This window comes from Petromyzon marinus, chromosome 44 (genome assembly GCF_048934315.1).
Source record: "Petromyzon marinus isolate PM22_M1 ecotype Great Lakes invasive population chromosome 44, UKy_Petmar_22M1.pri1.0, whole genome shotgun sequence".
NCBI lineage: Eukaryota > Metazoa > Chordata > Hyperoartia > Petromyzontiformes > Petromyzontidae > Petromyzon > Petromyzon marinus.
The window spans coordinates 9,648,699-9,669,903 of record NC_133710.1 but is presented as its reverse complement, the minus strand read 5'-3'; the positions used below and the strand labels follow the sequence as shown (position 1 = coordinate 9,669,903).

Sequence of the window (21,205 nt, the reverse complement as noted above, 5' to 3'; positions counted from 1 at the left end):
TCCAGTCCACTATGTTTCCTACCAGTAAAAAGAGACCTGATGGTTCCATGATCCACACTGTCTCCAGGAAAGCTACCCATACCGATGCTTACCTGAAACCGGATTCCCACCACCATCCATCCCAGAAGAATTCCCTCAATAAGACTGCACCATAGAGCCCAATGTATATCCGACCAGGAACACATAGCCAGTGAACTCAAGCACGTACACCAAGCTCTTAAGGCTAATGGTTACTCCGACTACACAATCCGTAAAGCTATCACTCCAACCATGAAGGACCCTCTTGAGGAGCCTTTCAAAACCATCACTTTACCCTACATTGCGGGGATCACAAAAAATATCTCCAAAATCTTGAATAAACACACGATCTAGGTCCGATTCAACACATTACATAAAATCCGTGATCTGGTTCCATCTGTAAAAGATGTGATTCCGGGCATACAGTACCCTGGCGTCTACAAACTAAGTTGCCTCTGTGGTAGTAGTTACATTGGAGAAACCAAACTACATGTCTCGGACCGCATTCGTGAACACAAAGCAGACCTAAAACACGGTAGGACCAACACCTCGGCCGTGGCAGATCACTGTTATAATTCAGTAGGCTCACATGACATTGACTTCTCCAAGACAGAGGTTCTTAGGAAGACATCTGGCTACCATGAGAGATTCGTTCATGAGGCTATCCACATATAGAAACACAGAGACAATTTCAACTGAGAAGATGGATTCTGGCTTAGCAGTCATTGGAAGGATTTGATAAACCATTTCGGGTCTTAAGTGATTGTTCACGTTTACGGTGGTTTTCAGACCGCATCCATTATTTTCGTCTTCCCCCTCCTCTTTTCCGAACATAGATGGACTCGTCCATCTGAACAAACTGTCAAATTGCTCTCCGTGGTGCTAACGTTAAAAATAACCGCCACTTTTTCCCAAATTTCTTGCTGTGGTTTTCACACCTGATGATGATTGCTTGTGTTGCAGTCGAAACATCGTGATAATTTTATTGTTTTATATTTTTATTATTGTTTCCCCTCTACGTGACTTTACCGAAAGAACCAAGAATATGTGAGGTTAATGCAGACTTGAAACCTTGCAAAAGGTATCTATTTGGTGATTGAATATCTTAACACCTGTTTTATTGCCAGAATCGGTAAAACATATTCTTATTTTTAATACTTTTATACCGGAAGAAAACGGTCCCAGGGATAAACTCCAGGTATGCTTACACTTTGCCACCATTGCCCCCTTCGTACTGTGACTATAGTGATACCGCTGGCAACTGCGCTCACTCGATGGGATATGGCCGCCTCTCGGTCACGCGAGATCCAGAGGGACGTCTCCCCACTCCGCGTCGTTTCACCTCGTTGTTCATGAAATGCGACGGCCAAGCGCATTTGGGGAGCACGCGTCGTCCACAACGAACGAGCCTGGGCGACGACAAATGAGCGAGACGACGGATGGAGGCAGCGGTGAGTGGACAACCCCGCTCGGTGGGTGCGAACACGCAAACTCGAAATATACAACAGGCATCAGGGTCGGCATCGAACCAACAAACTCCTTTATAACAGGCGACCTAGTTAGTATCTCGTCACCTTCGTCCAACAACAGCAGAGGTGAAGCATCGATTCACCAAACAGCAATTATAATAACAAAAAACACATGTGATGGCCCTCACAATGAACTGGCGGGACAAAGGAGTTAACACATCCAAGAGGACGTCACCAACAGAGATGGAGTGATGATCGACTCGTGCAGAGTAGCGAGCTGCAGCGTTGTATCATAGCAAGAGTGAGGAATGGCAACAGCTGGGGAAGCCGTTCATCCAGCAGTGGATCGACAATGACTCATGATGTTGGCATATGCATGAAGTTGAGAGAACAATCATATATATAAAAAAGATGTACATCTATGTTTGTATGTACAATATATGTACAGCTCTTGTCAAACCACTGCAGGATGAAGGGCAAAATGATGGCATCCCCATTCTGTGAGCCATGGGGGGAGGGGGTTGTTGATCATATTTCACCACTCTGGACATTCAGGTTGAAGGGGAGAGGGGATCAGGACTAGTTCTAATGTTAACCATAACTGGGAATCAAACTGAGGTGACTGGGAATTACAATATTGAGTCTGATCATCACGCAACGAACATTACTCTCAGTAGCAGAGTGAGTGGGAGAGTGCCGCCCGTTACGATGTTGTCCAGAGGTCACTTGAAGGAATCTTCAAGATGTGGTGTTGTAATATCCGCTACCGTGGGCTGGTGTTTAACAAAAACACTGCAAATAATTGTCTCATAACATCACCCCGATAGCATTGGGGGGAAAAAATAAAAAATAACATGTTGTTTAAATCGGTAAAACAAAGAACTGGATATTGGATTTAATGACCAGGTGGCAAAGAAAGGAATACATCTTTACACGCTTATCTGTTGGACGAGTGTAAAAATTACCTTTTATACAGCAGTTCAACACCGCAGTATAGCTCCTCCTAAAACACTTTCAGCGCAGCCTCGCTTTTAATAAAAATGTGTTGCAGCTCGTTGTACATGAGGCTAATGAAGTCCGGTCCCATGTAACATCAGTTTCCTGGGTTGTTGTTCTTGCTGCAGGAAGCTGACTGCGGCCACTCTCTCGTGCGCAACCCAGTACGCTACTGAAAATAATCAATGAGAAATCAAAGGTCCCTGGGCAGCGCAAACTACCGTGTCTCCTCTTCCTCCCACTTCTCCTCCTCATCCTCCTCACTGCTGAGGCGGTAGAAGAGGAGGTAGGGGGTGGCGCTAGCATTGTCCAGGGGCATCAGCAGCGATGCCATCTCTCCCTCGCTCACAGCATTCACCTCAGCGTCATCAAAGCGCAGCCAGCGACCCTCCCACTCGCCCGCCATTGCACCAACAACGCCGTCATCAACATCAGCACCGTCCTCTCCCCACCGCCGATCGCTGGCACTGTTCGCCGTTGCCGCCGCCACCGCTGCTGCCGCACTCTGAACTTCGGTGAAATCCACGGTTCGCGCCGACCTGCCGAAATTCTTCTTCTTATCGAGCAGCGGCCCGGCGCCGGGCAAGGGAGGTTTGCGCTCGTGCCCGTGGTTCTCTTCTCCGAGCCGCTCCCTCCCACACGCTCCCAGCCTGTCTGCTGGCGGTAATTTCGCTTGCGCCATCCTCGGCGCGATTTCTTTATGGCCACCTCCGTTTTGTCCCCCCACCGTTGCCGCCTTCACGGCTGCAGTCTGTTGGGTTGTGAGACTGTCACGGCGGCGCCGCCCGTCCTCACGCTGTCCTCCGCGTCCAGCGCCATTGGCGGCGCACAGGGAAGCGTTCCTCCTGCTCCCCTCGCTCATCCCGGAGCCGTTTTTGGGTCCAGGCTTTACCGATGTAACAGGGCGACATTTGTCCGCCAGCGAAGCGGCCGTCTTCACGCCATCTCGCTCGCCACCACCCTCAATACCGCCGCCCTCGCCGCTGTTGTAACAATCGCGACCGGGAGAACAATCGGGGCCACCTGCGCTGTACAGCGCACGCCTGGGCCCCACACCGCCGCGGCCAAGTAGACGTGGCGAGCCCACGCGCACGTACGCCGTGTAGTGACCCGCACCGGCCGAGCTCCCGCTGTGGGTGATGAACGCTGTTAGGCGGTACAGCGGGGCCCGGAGGCGAGACCGGGGGCCCCCCACGAGCCACTCGGATACGGAGAGGCAGCGCGGGGTGAGCACCGGGGCCGTCACCTTGGTGGCGCCAACCACCGGGCACAGGCTGAGAGAGGGGAGGTGGGGGGGGACGCAGGTTGCAATGGTGGTTAGTCAGAATCGGAATCTTTATTTAGACTGGAGGAAGCCGATGAACTCTGAAGCTCCTTTCACAGACGTCCAGTAGGGCCGGTCAGAAAGTTACAACAACAATGCAAAACCCGGCAGGAGTGCAAAGTATATGAAAGGTAACCAAGCCACTAAATGTGCATGTAGCAATTCACCGCCCACCAACCGCCTTGTCGTCATGGCAATTTGGGAAATTCTCATGATTGGGGGGGTCCAATTCAGTTAGAGGATAAATTACATTTTGTCTCGGTTTTACCATCTCATTTGTAATTTATCCTTATTCCTGTCTCAGATGTACAGTTTGGTCTGCTCAATTAACTTCAACGTATCAATTGAGCATAGTCCACTTGCAAATAGGCACGTAAATCACAAACAATGGTTTCTCGCACATACAATGCGGTAAGCGTTAGAATCAATTCTAACAGATGAAGCCATGCGTAATTGCATGCCTAGTCAGTGAATGGGTTCAAATCCAGGCCGTTGTAGAGCATACATGGCAAGTAAAATGCTGAGGTTAAAGATTGATCTCAGTAAAAAAAACAGATAAACATGACCAGGTAGCTCAGAGGTCAGAGCTGAGGTCCTGAGTTCCAATCATGGCAGTCACTTTTGATTAAATTGTGTTGATAGTGGTAATGGGGGTGGCGGTAGTGGTTGCTTTGATATTGCAGGGGATCGTGGTGGTGGTGGTGATAGAGGTGGCGAAGGCGGTGATATTGGCGGCGGTGATAGTGGCAGCGTTGGTAGTGGTGGCGGTCACAGTGATAGTGTTGGTAGCGGCGGCGGTTGTAGCAGTGTTGACAATTGCGGTGATAGCGGCAGAGATGGTGGCGTCCTCGGTGACAGCGCTGGTGGTTGCGGTGGTGGCATCGCTGATTGCGACAGCGGTAGTGGTGAAGACAGCGGTAGTGGTGAAGGCGGTGACAGTGGGCGGGGTGGATGGTAGGGGCGGCGTTGGTAGAAGTGGTTGCAGCGGCAGTACCCGATGGCGGAGAACCTCTTGAGGTGAAGCGTGAGGATGCGGGGGAGCCGCCCGAAGCGCAGGGTGCGCTCCGCCTCCGCGTGGTGCAAGCACGTCTCGCAGAAGTACTTGTCTCGCCCCACGAGCCGCTCGGCACGCGCAAACTGAGCCAGCGCCCACTGCACCGACTTGCGGCCGGCCTTGGGCTCCGGCGACACTGCACACGCAAGCACGACCGCACAAATAAGAACTCAACTATTTTTTATTTTACCAGGTAAGGCCAACTGAGCTACATAGCTCTTTTTTAGAAGCGTCCTGGTCACAAATGATAGCTCCAACAAAGTGGCTTATCACGTGGAAATGTATAGAATTTTTTTTTAATTTGCAGCAGTCAAATAATAGCAAGGTTGGCTACATATGGTGCGAAAGAAGTTCATGCATACAATGGTGAGTGCCAGGTGAATAACAATTTTAGCTATTTTTTCAGGCGAGACTTGAAGGTCCCATCTAAGACACTGTTTGGGCAAGTGCTGTCGTGTGCCGGTACGGCACATGATGGGGGTGGGTGGCTAGCACGTGAGCAGTTGTCTCCCAACTGCTGATATTTGCACCGTGTATCAGGCACTAATATTTAAGGCCAAGTTGAGGCCCAGAACTGATTCATATATTAGTCACTGTTATTAGCAGCGAGTGAGAATTGAACTCCAGTCACCGGGTTCATAATGCAGGGTGCTGATCACTATACTACTGCTCCCCACACGTACAAACATGCACACATGAGCGTCATTAGGCCAGTGGAGCCGTGTATTGGAGGGCGGGTATCTGCAGGTCTTTGTAAATGGCTCCATTTGTTGTAATATTGATTTGAGGTGGGCTATCCAATTGGTTCAGTAATAATCGATGATTAGGTCTGTCGGTCGACTAATCAGATTACACTAAAATAATTACAAGACCCCTAGCGTGATAGACCCATTTCAAAATCATACAACATACAGACATGCGCTGTTGCGGAGAGGTGTGGGCGAGCTTCTGTATTTCAACAGGTTTCCCCACTATTGATGACTGGTGATTGGTGAGTGCCAGGTGAATTGGTGACAGGTAGGCGAGTTGATGGTTGGTAAGTGTCAGTTGAATTTAGAACTGGTCAGTGGCAAGGGTCAAGTGAATTGCTGATTGCCGAGTGGTGAGGGTCAGGTGAGAAATAATTGCCTAACAAGCCCAGGTGAGTGTCATGTGAGTGTCATGTCACCCCATTTACATGACAGGCTGCTCGCTAGTGCTGTATCTCTTCTCTTGCGACCGATGTCCGAACCTTACCGCAAAACCTGGCTCTCATTCCAGATGTATCTCACTGTTTACGCAACGGACCCCACTTACTATTAACAATATTCCTACCCATGTCAGCAATCGCCTTCCCACTTAACAGTTTAATAGCCCCGTTAATTACGCTCGCCTCCACTGGACAATGCTAGTCGTGATTCAGTGATTCATTCACTCAAAGACTGTGTGTTTCTCGCACTATTCACATGCTAATTGCCGGGCGATGGTGGCTGTGCTGCACTTGGTCTGTTAATCCAGCACTGTGGAGGCAGGGAGGGTTAGCAGATTACACAAATGTTGCGAGAACTCCTATTCTATGGGTGTCAAAGGAGGTGCCATACCCTGGCTCGTCAGTAGGTTGTACAACAAAGTGTGGAATAATCTCTATCTGTCCCATCTGTATGGAACAGTGTTGCCCGCTCGCATGAATGGGTTTTCTCCGTGTGCTCCGGTTTCCTTTCACGTGTATAAACACTCATTAATTGGCTGAAAACAACTCTATCTGTGGAGGATTGCAGAGCTTTTGGCAATTTCTGGCACCAGCTCATTGACTGGCTGCTGCTTCCTAGCTCGTTTGCAGTTCCTTCTCGCGCCTTTTGAATCGTTCTCTCTCGTCGAGAGCAAGCGAACACTGTGTGGCACCGCATTATAAGTAGATCTTTTTTACAATTGTTAAATTAGTTGTATTTTGACAACGCATTTATTCAAATTCATGTGTGAGTGGTGGTGACTCATGCAAGGGGAAGAACACGCTACTCAAATGGGATAACGAGGGCTAGCAACGCTCGGGCACAGATTGTCTGGGGGATAGTGCTGCCGCATCCATCGCACAGCTTGGATTGCCACCAGTCCCGGTTTTCCTAGGACCGTCACCACAGCTGATGATGAACATAATGATTTTGCTCTTGATATAGCACTCTGTATGTCTCAGAACGCTTCACACGTGATAAGCGACTCACGTCACATTTCATCTCAAAACATTTGAAGGGGAACCCTGGGGTGCCAGCCGTCCATGTGTGACACAGCGTGCCGCCTTAGCACCTGGCCTGCGAGCGAGAATTAGTCTGCTAGTGAGGGGAGATGATTGCTATGTTTAATCCCAACCGAGTCATTTGCAATGTAATTTGCAGATTTGGACCATGATGAGAATGATGACGATGTGCATGTGTGCGTGGACAGGTGTATGAGGAGCAGCAGTGCAGCGGTTAGTGCACTGTGCTACAAACTTGGCGACCCAAGTTCGATTCCTGCTCAAGGTCAACATCGTTGACATATATCTGAGCAGGTCTTAAGACTCCCCTAGGTCGACTCAGTCTAAAATGAATACCTGGTGCAATGTATAAACATCGCCAATTGGGAGACAAAGGCGGTCGGCCGTGGTACTACTGGCCACCCACCCCCTCGTGTTCCGTGCCAGCCTTCATAGCACTGCTCGCTAACAGCACTTGCCCTAAAAGTCTGTCAAGGCTATAGGGGGGATCTTTGTCTTTGTGGGTGAGTGTGGCGCGTACCGCCGAGTACGTCACTGTCAGCATTGAGCAGGCAGCCGTCGGCACCCTCTTGCTCCTCCAACTCCTCCTCGTGCTCGTCCTGCACGGGCAGCGAGACGTCGAGGAAGCTCTCGGTGCGCTCCGAGCCGCACTCGCACTCCAGGCAGCGCGTGCGCAGCACAAGCTCCCCCTGGAAGAGGTCGCCCACCACGCAGCCTTCGTGCCGGCCTGTGGGAGGGAGCAGTGGCGGCGTGAGACGTTGGGAGACACAGGGAGATGCAGTGAGACACAGGAAGAGCCTGCCTGCCACGCAGCCTCCGTGCACGCCTGCAGGACAAGCAGGGATGGAGGGAGACGCAGGGAGATAACAGGAAGACACGGTGAAACGCAGAGAGATACAGACACACAAGATAAAAGGAGACAGAGGGACACAGAGCGAGATACAGCAACACAGAGAGGCAGAGTGAGGCAAAGGGAGGTTCATGGAGACATAATGAGACACTGGGAAATACAGGAAGAGAGTGAGAAACAGTGAGACAGTGAGTGATTCGAATTAAGTAGTCAAACAACTTCCGTGACCAAAACGGTGGGCTGATAAAAAGCTGTAAATTATAATTGTACAAAAATCTCACAAACCTGTTTCCACAGAAGGCAAGAGTGTGCGTGGAGAGCCTTCATCGTGGGAGAGAGGATGACAGCACTTGTCTGCTGAGAGCGAATTCACGTCTGAGCTTCCGTTTCCGTTATCCCGACACCCCAACTCCTTGCCATTCTGCGCGACACCCCCAGCTCTCCGGGAAGCCTTTACGTCGATCCCGTCGGAATGATCTCCGTTCCCGTTGTTCTCCGAACCAGGGGGAGCATGAGCTCCGCTCGCGGAACTGGCTTCCGTGCTGGAGTATTGGTCGTCACCGCTGCTGCTACCGCTGCCGCTGCTTTTGCGGTCGCTCTGCCGGAAGGTGAGCCCACTCACGATCTTGCCGATGGCGCGGAACTTGGAGAGGATGGAGGGCTGGCTGTGCAGCATGGACGGAGCAGGGACGCGCCGGGAGGCGCCCAGCCGCCGGCGCTTGCTGGGCTTGGGTGGCGAGCAGCGGCCTGAGCACAGCGGACAAAATCATGGCCGTGCACGCACGACAACAAAAATGCGTCAAATCATTAAGTATTTTGTATTAAAAAGTAAATCTTTAGCCCTGTAATTAACTCATTTCGATGACGCACGTGAATGTCATCGGTTTTTCTTCTGACGTACACGTACGTCATGGGAACGGAATCGGAAGGCCATGCAGGCGTGCGTGGAACATTTCGATTTAAAGCTTTCGTGACTGCAAGGATTCATCTTCTTTGGTTCTTTCGGTAAAGTCACGTAGAATGAGAATAAAATAATTAAATAAAATTGCACAATAAAATTCGCACGACGTTTCGGCCACAACACAAGTGGCCTTCTTCAGGTGAAAGGAACAAACCTGTCGGGATGACAGAACTTCAATGAACGTTGTTAAGATTCGTAGCGTCTTTTAAGCTGGTTTAGAGAAGTGAGGCACCTTGGCAAAGGGGTTTACATATCACACAGGAGAATTTAGCAATGAAATAGCTGAGGGATTAGCTTGTGACTGGTCACAGAAATGGCTATGTTAAAGTCAAAGCCTACACATCCACAGAGGCACCTAGTACAAATCAAACAGGAGAATTTAGCATTGAAATAGCTGAGTGATTAGCTTGTGACTGGTCATAGAAATAGCTATGTTAAAGTCAAATCCTTCATAGGGGATCTTTGTCTTTGTCACACGGAGAGGCAGTGCGTCTTATGGAAAAAGGAACACGTAAACAAGAGAACCTGTGCAAATTAGATACATCATATATTAACTGTACCTTCCTCAAACTTTGCAGAAGTGAATACTCGATTACTTAATAATTAAGTGGCTTTTTACTTGGGCATAGTATGGCAATCAATTAGGGCTGCAAATTCAGCCATTCGTTTACTTTAGTATAGTATTAGCACGGCTATCTATGTACGGTGCAAAATAAGTTGAACATACATATGAACAAGACAGAAATGTTCTAAAAGAAAACTAAATGTGGTGCGTGCTGAGCCCTCCTCACCTTGCATTTTCTCGGACACGGAGTCGTCCTCGGTGCTCGCCCGCTCGCCCTCGGCCTGAGCGCCAGCGCGTGTCTTCCTCAAGTTGCGCAGCTTCTTGCGCGCGTTTCCTCCCAGCGCCGTTGACTTCTTTCGCTTGCCTGCTCTGCCCTCAATCCCCTCCTCGTCCGAACCCTCTGCCAGGAAACCATCATCGTCGGCACCCTCCTTCTCACCACCACCACCATTATCATCATCTTCCTCGTCAGCTTTCCTCGCATCACTCTCCTCTTTAATTGTTGCCAACTTGTTCGAGGTCGCCCTGGTAGGTCGTTTTTTGTCATAGTCGTCGTCGTCATTGCCGTTATTTTCGTCATCACTGCTGCTACTGGCGGCGTTGCCTTCTGCTGCTGCTCCTGCAACTCTCGGGGCTGGGCCATGGTCCTTGAGGAGGGAGGCACAGGCATCTTGTACGTGCCCGAGCAGACAGCGCAGCAGCTCCTGGGCATCGTGCTGGAGGTATCCTAAGTACATGGGATTCAGATCCCTGAGAGGACAACAACGAGATAACTATTCAAAGTGGATTTCGTCGAGTCAAGTCAAGTGAATTAAATTTATTTTCGGTTAACGTGCGGTGCCTTTCTGGTACAAATCTACCACCCGAAGTGTCATTACTTCATTAAACATAAAAATAAACAATTCTATACATTAAAAATATTTTAAACATGTTGGAGCTGTGAGTTTTACGACCGTATATAAGCAAATCTCAAGATTCTGCACATAGTGGGCTGAGAAACTGTCATAAGCTGAGAAGAGGATGGCCTTGAGCATGGACAGGGAAATCTAGTGGCATTCAATGACCATTGTATGTAATTATTTGAATTTGGAGACTTAGGTCCATGACGTCAGCACACAATGGCCTACTCATTCCGAATGTTGTCATGGAGATGTTTCACGGTCCAGTGCGAAGCATACGGCGTAGCATTTTACGGCTTACATACACCCACAGTATTGACAGTAAAGGGATGCCGGATTTGAATCGCCGCAACCTTTGCAACAAGTGCTGATAACGCTACCGCTGAGCCACCGTGTCATCCCGCCCCACATCCAGGCGTCCTCACCGCAGGATGTCGAGCAGCTCGGAGGGGTGAGTTACGGGATTCTCGTAGGGTGCGAGCGCGAGTGATTCTTGGTGTAGCACAGACATCTTCTCCATGAGGCGAGCCAGGCTGCGAAGGAGAGACACGTCGAGGGGCGCCACCGCCTGAGCCCCCGCGCGCCACACGCATTGCTTTTTAGACTCATGCAAAACACGTACGTACAGTTTATGCTGCGGTAATGTAGCACCCAACTGGGATAGCGGTCTGCTCTCTGTAACGAATGGTAATGGAGAGGCAGCCATGGAATAGAATGTGCCCGATAGAATTTTCACTTTAGAGATAGAGCAATGAGATCGGTTCACGTGCACTAGATGGATGGGATCATTGCATCACGGGATCGTGAAAGGTGGTAGCGGTGGCTTGGGAGGGCTCTCATCCAGCAGTGGATTGATTATGGCCGATGATGTATCATCCATCTAAGTACTATTGGACAGCCCAGAACACAGCCTGGGTAGGTGTCAAAAATCTGTATTTGTCCTTTCAACAGCGTGTTTATCTAAAGCGGCAATATATTTCAGTTGCCAATTACCAAGGCACTGTTACGTGAATTTGAAAAAAAAAACACATTATTATTACTCGGCTTGTTTTCCCAAGAAAGTCTCATGACTAATTTTCAGGAGAGTTTTGTTATTTTTTTTGCAGAAGTGGGTGACGTTGCATTGTGTAATCCCAATCGATTTACGTGCAGTGTAATTTTTCAACACTGGGATGTTTTGGCCAATACCAGTTATTTTGTACGTTTTATTTTAGCGAGGGAAAGAAACTGGAGAACCTGGAGAAAACCCATGCAGATGAGGGGGAGTACATATACAGTGGACATCTATGAAAAAAAGCTTTACAGCTTATCGGATTCCTCAGTCTAATTAAAGATTATGATTCTGAAACAAACTCTGCTCAAGAGTTTGTATTAGCATGTGAATGGTGCCATGAACACAGCCTTTGAATGAATCACTGAATCAAGCACGTTGTCAAGTGGTGGCAAGTGTGATTAACTGGGCTATTAAACTGTTAAGTGGAAAGGTGATCGTACAAGCGAGTATAGAAATTGGTAATGAGTGCTGTAGGTCACGGAAACGGTGAGAGACATCAGCAATGAGTCAGGTTTTACACCGAGGTCCAGAAAATAAACTGCAAAGTGCATGTCGGAGATCCCTTGTAAAGAGTATAGTTACTGCAGTGTGGTGGCACGCGCATGTAATCCAGCACTTGGGAAGTTAGGGTTGGTAGATCAAGCAGCCATCATCAAGTGCATGAAACAGCAAACCACGAGATTGTGGTATGAATAGTAGCATAGCAAAACAGCAAGTAGGTTATTGACCTATGTTTTATCTATTTGCCAAGGGATGTGCCAAGTTACCCAAGTATGCCACATGGAGTATTTTTCAGGATCTTGCATTCGGTGATTTATGATTTATTTAAAGACATTATCAGCCAGTTAATGAGTGTTTATGCATCCAGAAAAAAGCAACATGTGCGAAGGGGCAAAATTCTATCCCATACAGATGGGACAGGTGATATGTATTGGATTATAGGCGTGCATAGTCTCCACTGCACATCTATGTGCCTATGAGGGAGGAACCTGCAATGTAGATAAATGTTTGTGCTTGCAAACAGAATATGTAGACAAACACTTTCTTACCTCGGCCTTTTCCTCGGTCTTGAACTCATGCTCGGATAGCTTGTTCAGTCGTTTGAGGCCAACCCGGAATTCGGGCAAATGATACAGCACCTGAAACATAACGCTCAAGTAAACGATACAGGAGCCAGGACATAAGCTGGTGCTTCATATAAGCTGCATGTTTTTAGCTACGGGAGGAAGCCACAAGAAGAAGAGGGAATCCTTGCAGAGCAGGGGGAGAAAATACAAACAGAAAGGCGCCCGAGTCGGGAATCAAACCCAGGTCCTTGTTACTGTCAGGCATGAGTGTTACCATTGCGCCACTTTGCCACCCAATTATATCATTGCACATGACATCATCTCGCTTGTATTGTGCATCTCGTATAGATGATCCAATACAAACTAAACATTTTGGAAAAGTTTGGCAGCGAGGTTTCCCAGTTTGCAAAACCGACCCACAAGTGTAGGCAACTGTGCGAGTGTTACCTGCAGCACGCTGTTTAGGTAGCAGGTGTTGCCCAGGTTGCCGAGGCCTACGAAGGGCAGGGCTGGAGGAGCTTCCGCACCTCGTGCAACAGCATCACAAACCCTGCACCACAGCACGAAAAGTCAAACACATCCTCGCAACAAAACCTCCACCAAAACATTATCATCTTTGTCATCACCGGCCTCGATCAATCCACCAGTGGATGAAGGCCTTCCCAAGTTGCTACCGCCGCACCACCATCCCTCGATCGCACACAGATAAAAAAATGTAATTGCTCCATCTCCCCAGTGACGTTAAGCATTGTAAAATAACAGTCTGTTTACGAAAATGCATGCATTGAGTCATGTGTAGAGGGAGAATAGATTATTTTCGGTTTGTGAGAATTACATGGAAATTCTATCTCTGGGTTAATGGTAATAATGAATGCGACAGAATGAGATCAAATAACAGTAATACAGTTGACAAATGCAGAATGGTACCTCACAAATGAGACACAATACAAACGAAAAACAAAGTACAAAGGAGCAAGACAGATGGTGCAGATAATGAACAAATGTGATGACAGAAAGAGGTATGTAAAAATTACAACCCTGTGGTACGAAAAAAATGTGTTCGATTCTCAATTCAAATTATGATCCAGAATTGTGACAAAGCACGAATTAGGGGACGATTTAGTCCACATTTGGCGACTGAATTCACTGGCTGCATCGGACATGGCCAGACATCCCATGCACCAGGATCCATGAGAAAATCCCTGCTGGAAAAAAAATACTATTATTATGAGTATGAGTATTTACCAGCTGTAGAGCTGTAAACACCACCAAGAATAAAGAACATAAAAAGATAAAGCACTATTGATTTTGCACGATTTACCTTGAAACTAATTTCCCTAAATGGTAGTCAATACTTATATATAAATCCAATGCAAGTGTCATAATTGTGAAAATGTATTTTATTTAAATGTTACATGCCGACTCCTAATACACTGAACCAGGGTTCCGTCCAATTTTTTCTCACAAGAACAAACCTTTCCACAATGTATTGTGCTAGCGACATTTTGTAAATTCACTTTTAATATAAATTAGTTTATTGAAATTACTTTTGATTATTGAAGAGGTTGTCTGGTACTACTATTTGGTAACTAACCCGATAGTCATTCACATTCCCAACAAAGGAGGCAGTTCATCCAAAAGACCAACACTGCCGGCTTCCCAGTGATTCTCCAAGCATGGGGTCGACCAAGAGCGACCGACTGAGTGGCCGCCTGCCCAGTTGCGATCTCTCAACTTTGCGCCAAGTGCCATCTGGCCAAGTCAAGTGGTAGAACGTATTCCATTACTTGTTTGTCAAGTGACAGCCTAGTGAAATGAAAAATGCATTTTTCATGCTAAAACTGAGTTTAAAATGTTTTTTGTTTTGCAAAACACAAACATTACACACAATTCAAAAGCTAGCAGGGCAATTAGGAGATTTATCCTGGCTTAAAAAAAAACACACTCGTTGAAGGCTGCGATGTCGCTGGCGCACTCCGACGCGGAGTCTGCCTCCTGTGTCGACCGTGCCACGGCAGCGCCCGCCTCCTCCTCGCCGCCCTGAGACGTCGGCGCCGCCTCCCGTCTCCGAGAGAACTTGAGCGAGAGACGGTTCTTCCGCGGCGAGGGCTCCTCAGAGCGATCCGCCGCCACCACCGCCGGGCCCACCGGTCTCGCGTGCAACGTCAGCAAACCAGGCATGTTCTGTATGAAACAAAGACACAAAGGTCCACCCCTTAAGACTTTTTTGGGGAAGTGCTTTTAGCGAGTGGCTCCGAAGAAGGCAAGCACGGCACACGAGGGGGTGGGTGGCCAACACCAAGCCCACCCGCCTTTGTATCCCCAGTGACGATGTTTACACATCGCACCAGGTACTCATTTGAAGCTGAGTCGGCCAAGAGGAGGCCCAGGACCGGTTCAAATAATCGTCACTGGTATTGGCTGTGAGCGGGAATCGAACTCGGGTCGCCGGATTCGTAGTGCAGCGCTTTAAACGCGAACGCAACCGCTCCTCACATGTTCTGTAAGTAAACACACATGCGGGGGAAAGAGGTAGGGGGATAACCCTAAAATAAAAAAAAATTGTGGCCACCGATCCGAGCGCCGCTCCCACAAGTATGATATGTATTTAGTGAAGGAGCAGGCAACTTTGTTAGGCTTTGACTAGTGTGGCCGTAGTTTCCCTAATCCCCATATTTCGCATAAGGCTTAGTATTGCCAACATTGGCGGGTTTGCCAACCATGGCGGTTTCAGTACCGTTACCCCTGCGGTTGGCGAGGGATTGTCGTATTTAAGTGTGAAGAGAAAAATTAACCATCACAAAAAAAATTGCAAAAGATTACATCAGCAACACTAAGAAAAATGTAGTAAATGGGTGCACGAACAATAACCTAAAATTCATAAACACATCATACAAATACCACTAATCGAACATTTCGTTCTTGTGCCCTAAACAATACATCAACCTGAAAGGTGGCGCAAAGACTAGCGATGTGAAGTATGGTAAAGCCCCGTGACCAACAAGGTGCGAGTCATATTCTTAGTTTTTTCGGTAAAGTCACGTTGAAGAGAAACAACAAAATAACAAAATATATATAAAACAATAAAAAATTCTCACGACGTTTCGACCATAACTCAAACGGTCATCATCAGGTGTGTCGGTTTGCATAAATTTATTTTGAAAACGGCATATTTTATTTATTTATATATATAAAAAATAACGTTTGCGTCACGCGCAGCGATTGGCAGTTTGCCCAGGACTAGTCCATCTATTTTTTGAAAAGAGGAGGGGGGAGACGAAATTTGTTTTTATGTGGCTTTCAGACAGCATACATAAAAACAAATTTCGTCTCCCCCCTCCTCTTTTCAAAAAATAGATGGACTAGTCCTGGGCAAACTGCCAATCGCTGCGCGTGACGCAAACGTTATTTTTTTATATATATAAATAAATATGCCGTTTTCAAAATAAATTTATGCAAACCGACACACCTGATGATGACCGTTTGAGTTATGGTCGAAACGTCGTGAGAATTTTTTATTGTTTTATATATATTTTGTTATTTTGTTGTTTCTCTTCAACGTGACTTTACCGAAAAAACTAAGAATATGAATTACTGCAGTCACGAAAGCTTTAAATCAAAATTTAAGGTGCGAGTCTTCATTCACCAGTTGATTAACCATGGTTGATGTGATTATGGTAAATAAGTTAAAATTTACAACCGTTAATTAAACAGATTAAGGCGTCTCTCTCCATGCAAATCATGGGGGGGAGGGGGGTTGTTTGACCATACTTCACCACGCTGGTTCGCGAGGGTTGGTGAAAGTGGCACAGCCAGGACCGTTTCAGGTATGACTCGCCAATGTTAGCCGTGGCCGCTAATTGAACTTAGGTAGTCAGGTTCGTAGCAGCGCACTAACCACTGCGCCACCACTCCAAGGATAAAATACAAAAATTAAGACAAAAGTTGGTGAATTTTAACAACGCAAAGTTCCATGAGTTCAACAGCAGCGCACATGGCTCACTTACAACATTGATACCGTTGCACGATCCAAGTTTCTCGGGCGAGACAAGTCCATCCTATTTAACACAACGGCTGCTGACTTCCTACCCACTGGTACATCACTATGTGCGGTGAGGGCACATCACTATGTGCGGTGAGGTCAATGGCTGGGGAGGCACTGGCTCGTATCAGAGCCAGATTTACACACATATGAACCCGATAGTAGTAGCTTAAATTCACCATTCAATTTGCAGGTTGCACAATGACTATTGGTTAGGCAGCCGTATGTTTCATATTTAATATCAGCATTCTTTACAACACACGAATACAGGTAGGTTACGTATTCGATTCACGTTTTATAGGCGACTGCAGTTCCACTATTCATACTCGTTCGACACAAATGAAAATATATTGCACGGTCTTACCTTTACTTGTTTATTTACAAACCATTCGCCTTTCCTTCTGGACAAATACGTCATTGACTTTGTTGTAGAAGTCCTCTTTATTTTCTTTTAGTTTTAAAAGTCTCTCCATCTCAATGGAGATGATTGCCAGGGATGAAAATCGTCCTTGGTCAGTTCGATTCCGACTGTACCTTTTGAGTCGTTGCAAAGCAGAGAACACCCTTTCAACGGACGCTGTTGTAGCTGGTATAGTGAGCACCAGCTGGTGTAACTTTGTCGCCTCGGGAACCGTCTGCATCAGATCATTCTGGGCCAAAAAGCTGAGGAGCTGTCCGGGTGATTTGCATTCGTTCCTCACCATTTGTGAACTATACAATCCGATAAGATCAGCCTTTAGTCAACAAAGTCAAAGTACCTTGCATATTTTGATAGGCTCTGCAGTTTGGTGTCATCGAAATGTTGTGATCAACCAAACTAAGGAAAGTTAGCTCACTGAAATGATCAAACCTAGCTTTCATTTGAACACTGATATTGTCCAGAATGTTATAAAACATTATTTTCCTCTCATCTCTGATCGGCTGTTTACTTCGGGCATTGTATGTCAGGCCAAGTGTGACGCATTTCTGCTCGAACCGATCATAGAAAGTGTCAAACTCTTGTCTCTGGCGTTCCACAACTCCCATTGTGCCGCGGATTCGCGCACAGCAGAATCCAATGTCCATTACTTTATTCTGCATCACACGAAAGAGTGCATCGGTTTCATTGAAAATGCCCTCATATGCCATTATGAAGAAGCAGGTTCATGCTTTTGACAGCCAGAGATCATATCCGGCGGCCATCATCAGGGTGTCACTGTCCCAACCATCAGGATTTTCGCTCATAATCCGGAATACAGCACGCAGATCAGATTGGTACATGCTGATCGTCTGAACTAGTCTAGAATTTGAGCTCCATCTCATGGGCGCTGCTCTTGATAAACGTCGCTTCACAACATCACGCAGTAGGTGGATAAGCTTGGTCTACTTATTGAAAAACGTCGCAAGTCCCTCAACTGTTTTAAAACACGTTTTACACTCAGGCATACATTTTGCTGAATGCAAGAGCACCAGGTTCAATTTGTGTGCATAACAATGGGTAAACGTGGCTTCAGGTACCGTTTCTTTAATCTTAGCCTGCACCCCATTAAGACCTGATTCCATCACAGAGGCTCCGTCGTAAGTCTGAGCTACCAGCTTTTCAACGCAACTGTATTTCCCCAACACTCCCAAAACATAGCAATAGCTGGTGCTTGTTTGTCATCACTGACATCATCAAATCCGAAGAACGCCTCCCTCACCTCACTTCTAGCCACATAAGGCAACATTACAGAGACCTGGACTTTGTGACATCCGTTGTCTCGTCTACTTCGACTGCAACACATGGGGCTGCATTAATCTCCTCTTTGATATAATTTCTAATTACATCACCGACTGCTTCGATTAAATCGTTCTGTTTGGTTTGATAAGCCAGAAAACACAGTGGATGTCTCCAAATGTCTAGCTAACTTTTCATCTTTCTCAGCAAAAGCATGTAATAGCTCCAAATAGTTGCCACGATTAGGAGAGCTTGCACTCTCATCGTTACCACGAAATGCTAATTCCTGTTTGGCTAGGAAGCACGTCGAATGAATAAGGTCTTTTAAAACCTCACGGTTTCCCTTTACCTTAACATTGTGGATGCTGATATTTAATCTCCGCTGTTCATTCAAAGACAGATCTATCCTTGAAGCTCCAAAAGTTTTTAAAACAATTTGGCTTTGAATGTGAGTTGTCGATTTTTCATGTTTGTTGAGGATCTTTGGTAATTTTTCAAGTAACAAAATCCCGCGTTAGTCCAAACGTTGTCGGTAGTGGAGAACAGAAGGCAGGGAAAGCAGTAAAGGCGATTCTTCGTAGCACAGCCACATAGCCAGTTTTTTCGTTGGTACCACTCCATTTGAAACGACCGTGTTATTTTATGTCCCTTCGTTTGAAGTAGGTCCTTAAGCTCAGGAATTGGTCTTCCATTGTTTATCACTCCCTGTTATGATTGAAACTGCAATTTTGAGAAATTTGTAAGGTTAGATATAACGTTTTCCATTTTTTGCAGCCGCTGGGATTTCTTTTGCTAGAGCTGGCTAACGTGGAGGGAGAGCGAGCGGCAATTACGTGGGCTCAAGACACGCCGCCCTCAGTGAGGCTGATGCGATAGCTGCCTCCCCTGGTGCTTTTTCATTGCAGTTTCATGACGCACATACATGAAATAAGTTACCTGGACTATGGAAGGTGAGGACATGTAATGAAGGGGTCTATAAACATTACATTGGTGACATACAGAGAGATAGTAACAGGCACGTGCTTATTGCCCGCGCTCCATCCAGTTTCTGAGGGGTTGCGCAATCAGAGGGGAGGTTGAACTCGTCGCTGCCTCGCCTCTTGTCTCTCCCTGTATTTGCAGCAGAGCTCTGCAAATTTGGCGATTTTGACTAGAAAAAATTTATTGGAATCATATAGAAATGACATTTATAATCTAGATTTGAAGTTTTCGTGACTGCAGGGATCCATACTCTGGTTATTTCGGTAAAGTCACGTAGGTATAAAAATAAAATAAATTAAATCACGACGTTGCGATCGCAACACAAGCAATCATCATCAGGTGGGGAAACCACAGCAAGAAAATGTATAACAGATCAGTGGAAAAATCTTAATATTTATTTTATGTACTTTCCGTAACAGCTATTTTCATTGGAGTTTGACAGGTGAGGCTCTGCCTCCCCTGAGCGCACGTCCCTGCTTACTATACAAAGTGGTGCTCTTATTTTATCGACTGCTAGCGGGAAGTACCCGGCGTTGCCCGGGGAGAAAACATACTTCAAAACTTCTCATAACTTAAAAACACATCATATACAAATGAAAATAAAACTTTGATCATTATCTCATTAATTAAAATAAAACCGAACGCGCGGTGGAAAAAAAGCTCACGCTCGCGCGCCATGTTTCGATTCTTTAAATCGCGCAAAGGAATCGAATGTTGTAGATTCCTTTTGAATCGGCCTATTCCCGTTTAATCGATACCACAAAAAGATCACCAGATATCGATTCTCGCCAGTGCTGTATGCGGGTTGACGCCACACACTTCATGTTCATCCCCCCCCCCCCCCAAATACAAAAGTCTATTTTTATACTTTATGAATTGTGTACAGTCTGGAAGCTACCCACATGCCAAATTTCAAGTTTGTAGCATGTTGGGAAGTATGCTAAACATTTCGAACGGACAATCACAAATTTCACTTTTATATACTGTATATAGAAAGATAGATTAAGACGGCTAATATATATCGTTACTTTATCGCAAATGCCCGCTGCGCGCGATAGGGGGACATTCATTTAGTACGCACGCAAAAATCTGTCAAAGATTGACCCCCCCCCCCACCTGCGTATGTTCGCCTGACGCCCCCCCGCATCCGAAAGAACGGCCGATATTTAATCCACGTAGAAACGATAAAGGATTACTAATATTAACGTGTTTAAGCAAACAGATAGTCCACCGTCGGACTATCTAACTCATTTGAAGGCCAATGTAGACAAATTATCGAGGCTTCACCCCCCCCCCCGCGTTTCCTATGCGTACATTGTCAGTAGACACCCCATACGCAAGCGTACACATTTTGGTTAAACCCCCCTCCATGCGTACGTACTAAATGGATGTCCCACATGGGTTTCCGTTCAAGAGTTCGCCCATGGCCTAGTTTACCCGCGGAAAGCCATACGCCTTTCCTAGTATTCTCCCCGTGGTAATGAGGCATCTGTCCGGGGCACGAGAGCGAGAACATCTTATCAAAGTTGCGCGTTTAAAATACACAATAATACATTAAGCACGCGGTAAAAGATCGCTAACTGAAACAAATATATCAGTTAACGCGTGGCGAGGTAGAATGTTGTAATGTTGCTGTATTTACCGTAACGGTTTTTGCTTCAATTCCGTCCGAATGTTAAAGATTCCCGCCTTATCATCCTCGTCGTCGACTCTGCCGCTTGTTTTTTTTTCGCTGTCTTCCAAGACGAGTCAGAACCGGTCGGATCTTCCGGTGGTGATCTTCCGTTTTCGGTAGAGGGCCGAATTGCAATTCATTAGCGTGGTCGCGTTTTATTTAGTATCTACCGCTACCGGTAGACTTATTATTCCGGAAGTAGGGAGGGAGAGGGAGGGGGTGTGACCACGTGGTCATAATCATCCAACCACACAACGCGACACAACAACTCCGGCGAGTCAACCAATGGCGTGCGCCGTAACGAGTGGGACCAACACCCCCTTG

The 21,205-nt window shown here is 46.8% G+C and overlaps 1 protein-coding gene across 2 annotated transcripts; it reads right to left on the bottom strand.

The window, feature by feature from the left end:
• Nucleotides 1-1,535: 1,535 nt before the first annotated feature.
• On the bottom strand, nt 1,536-21,028 carry USP1 (ubiquitin specific peptidase 1). 2 transcript variants are annotated; one of them, XM_032970639.2, is made up of 10 exons: nt 20,849-21,028; nt 14,433-14,671; nt 12,935-13,037; nt 12,470-12,559; nt 10,792-10,934; nt 9,694-10,217; nt 8,227-8,688; nt 7,612-7,818; nt 4,802-4,997; nt 1,536-3,757 (listed from the first exon to the last, which is right to left on the bottom strand). In XM_032970639.2, exons 2-10 carry the CDS (start codon nt 14,666-14,668, stop codon nt 2,701-2,703), a joined length of 3,018 nt encoding a protein of 1,005 aa, XP_032826530.2. In that variant the 5' UTR covers nt 14,669-14,671; nt 20,849-21,028; the 3' UTR covers nt 1,536-2,700. The 2 variants fall into 2 exon arrangements, with proteins under 2 accessions (XP_032826530.2, XP_075930116.1); XM_076074001.1 differs by lacking the exon at nt 20,849-21,028 and adding an exon at nt 19,872-20,301.
• Between the last annotated feature and the right edge of the window lie 177 nt (nt 21,029-21,205).

Coding starts and splice junctions, on each gene's coding strand:
- USP1 (XM_032970639.2), bottom strand. CDS start 14,668: ATGCCTGGTTTGCTGACGTTGCACGCGAGACCGGTGGGCCCGGCGGTG. Junction 10,935..12,469: donor AGACCGAGGAAAAGGCCGAG/GTAAGAAAGTGT, acceptor GCGGGGGCTCAG/GCGGTGGCGCCCCTCGACGT. Junction 10,218..10,791: donor GAGCTGCTCGACATCCTGCG/GTGAGGACGCCT, acceptor TTGTCCTCTCAG/GGATCTGAATCCCATGTACT.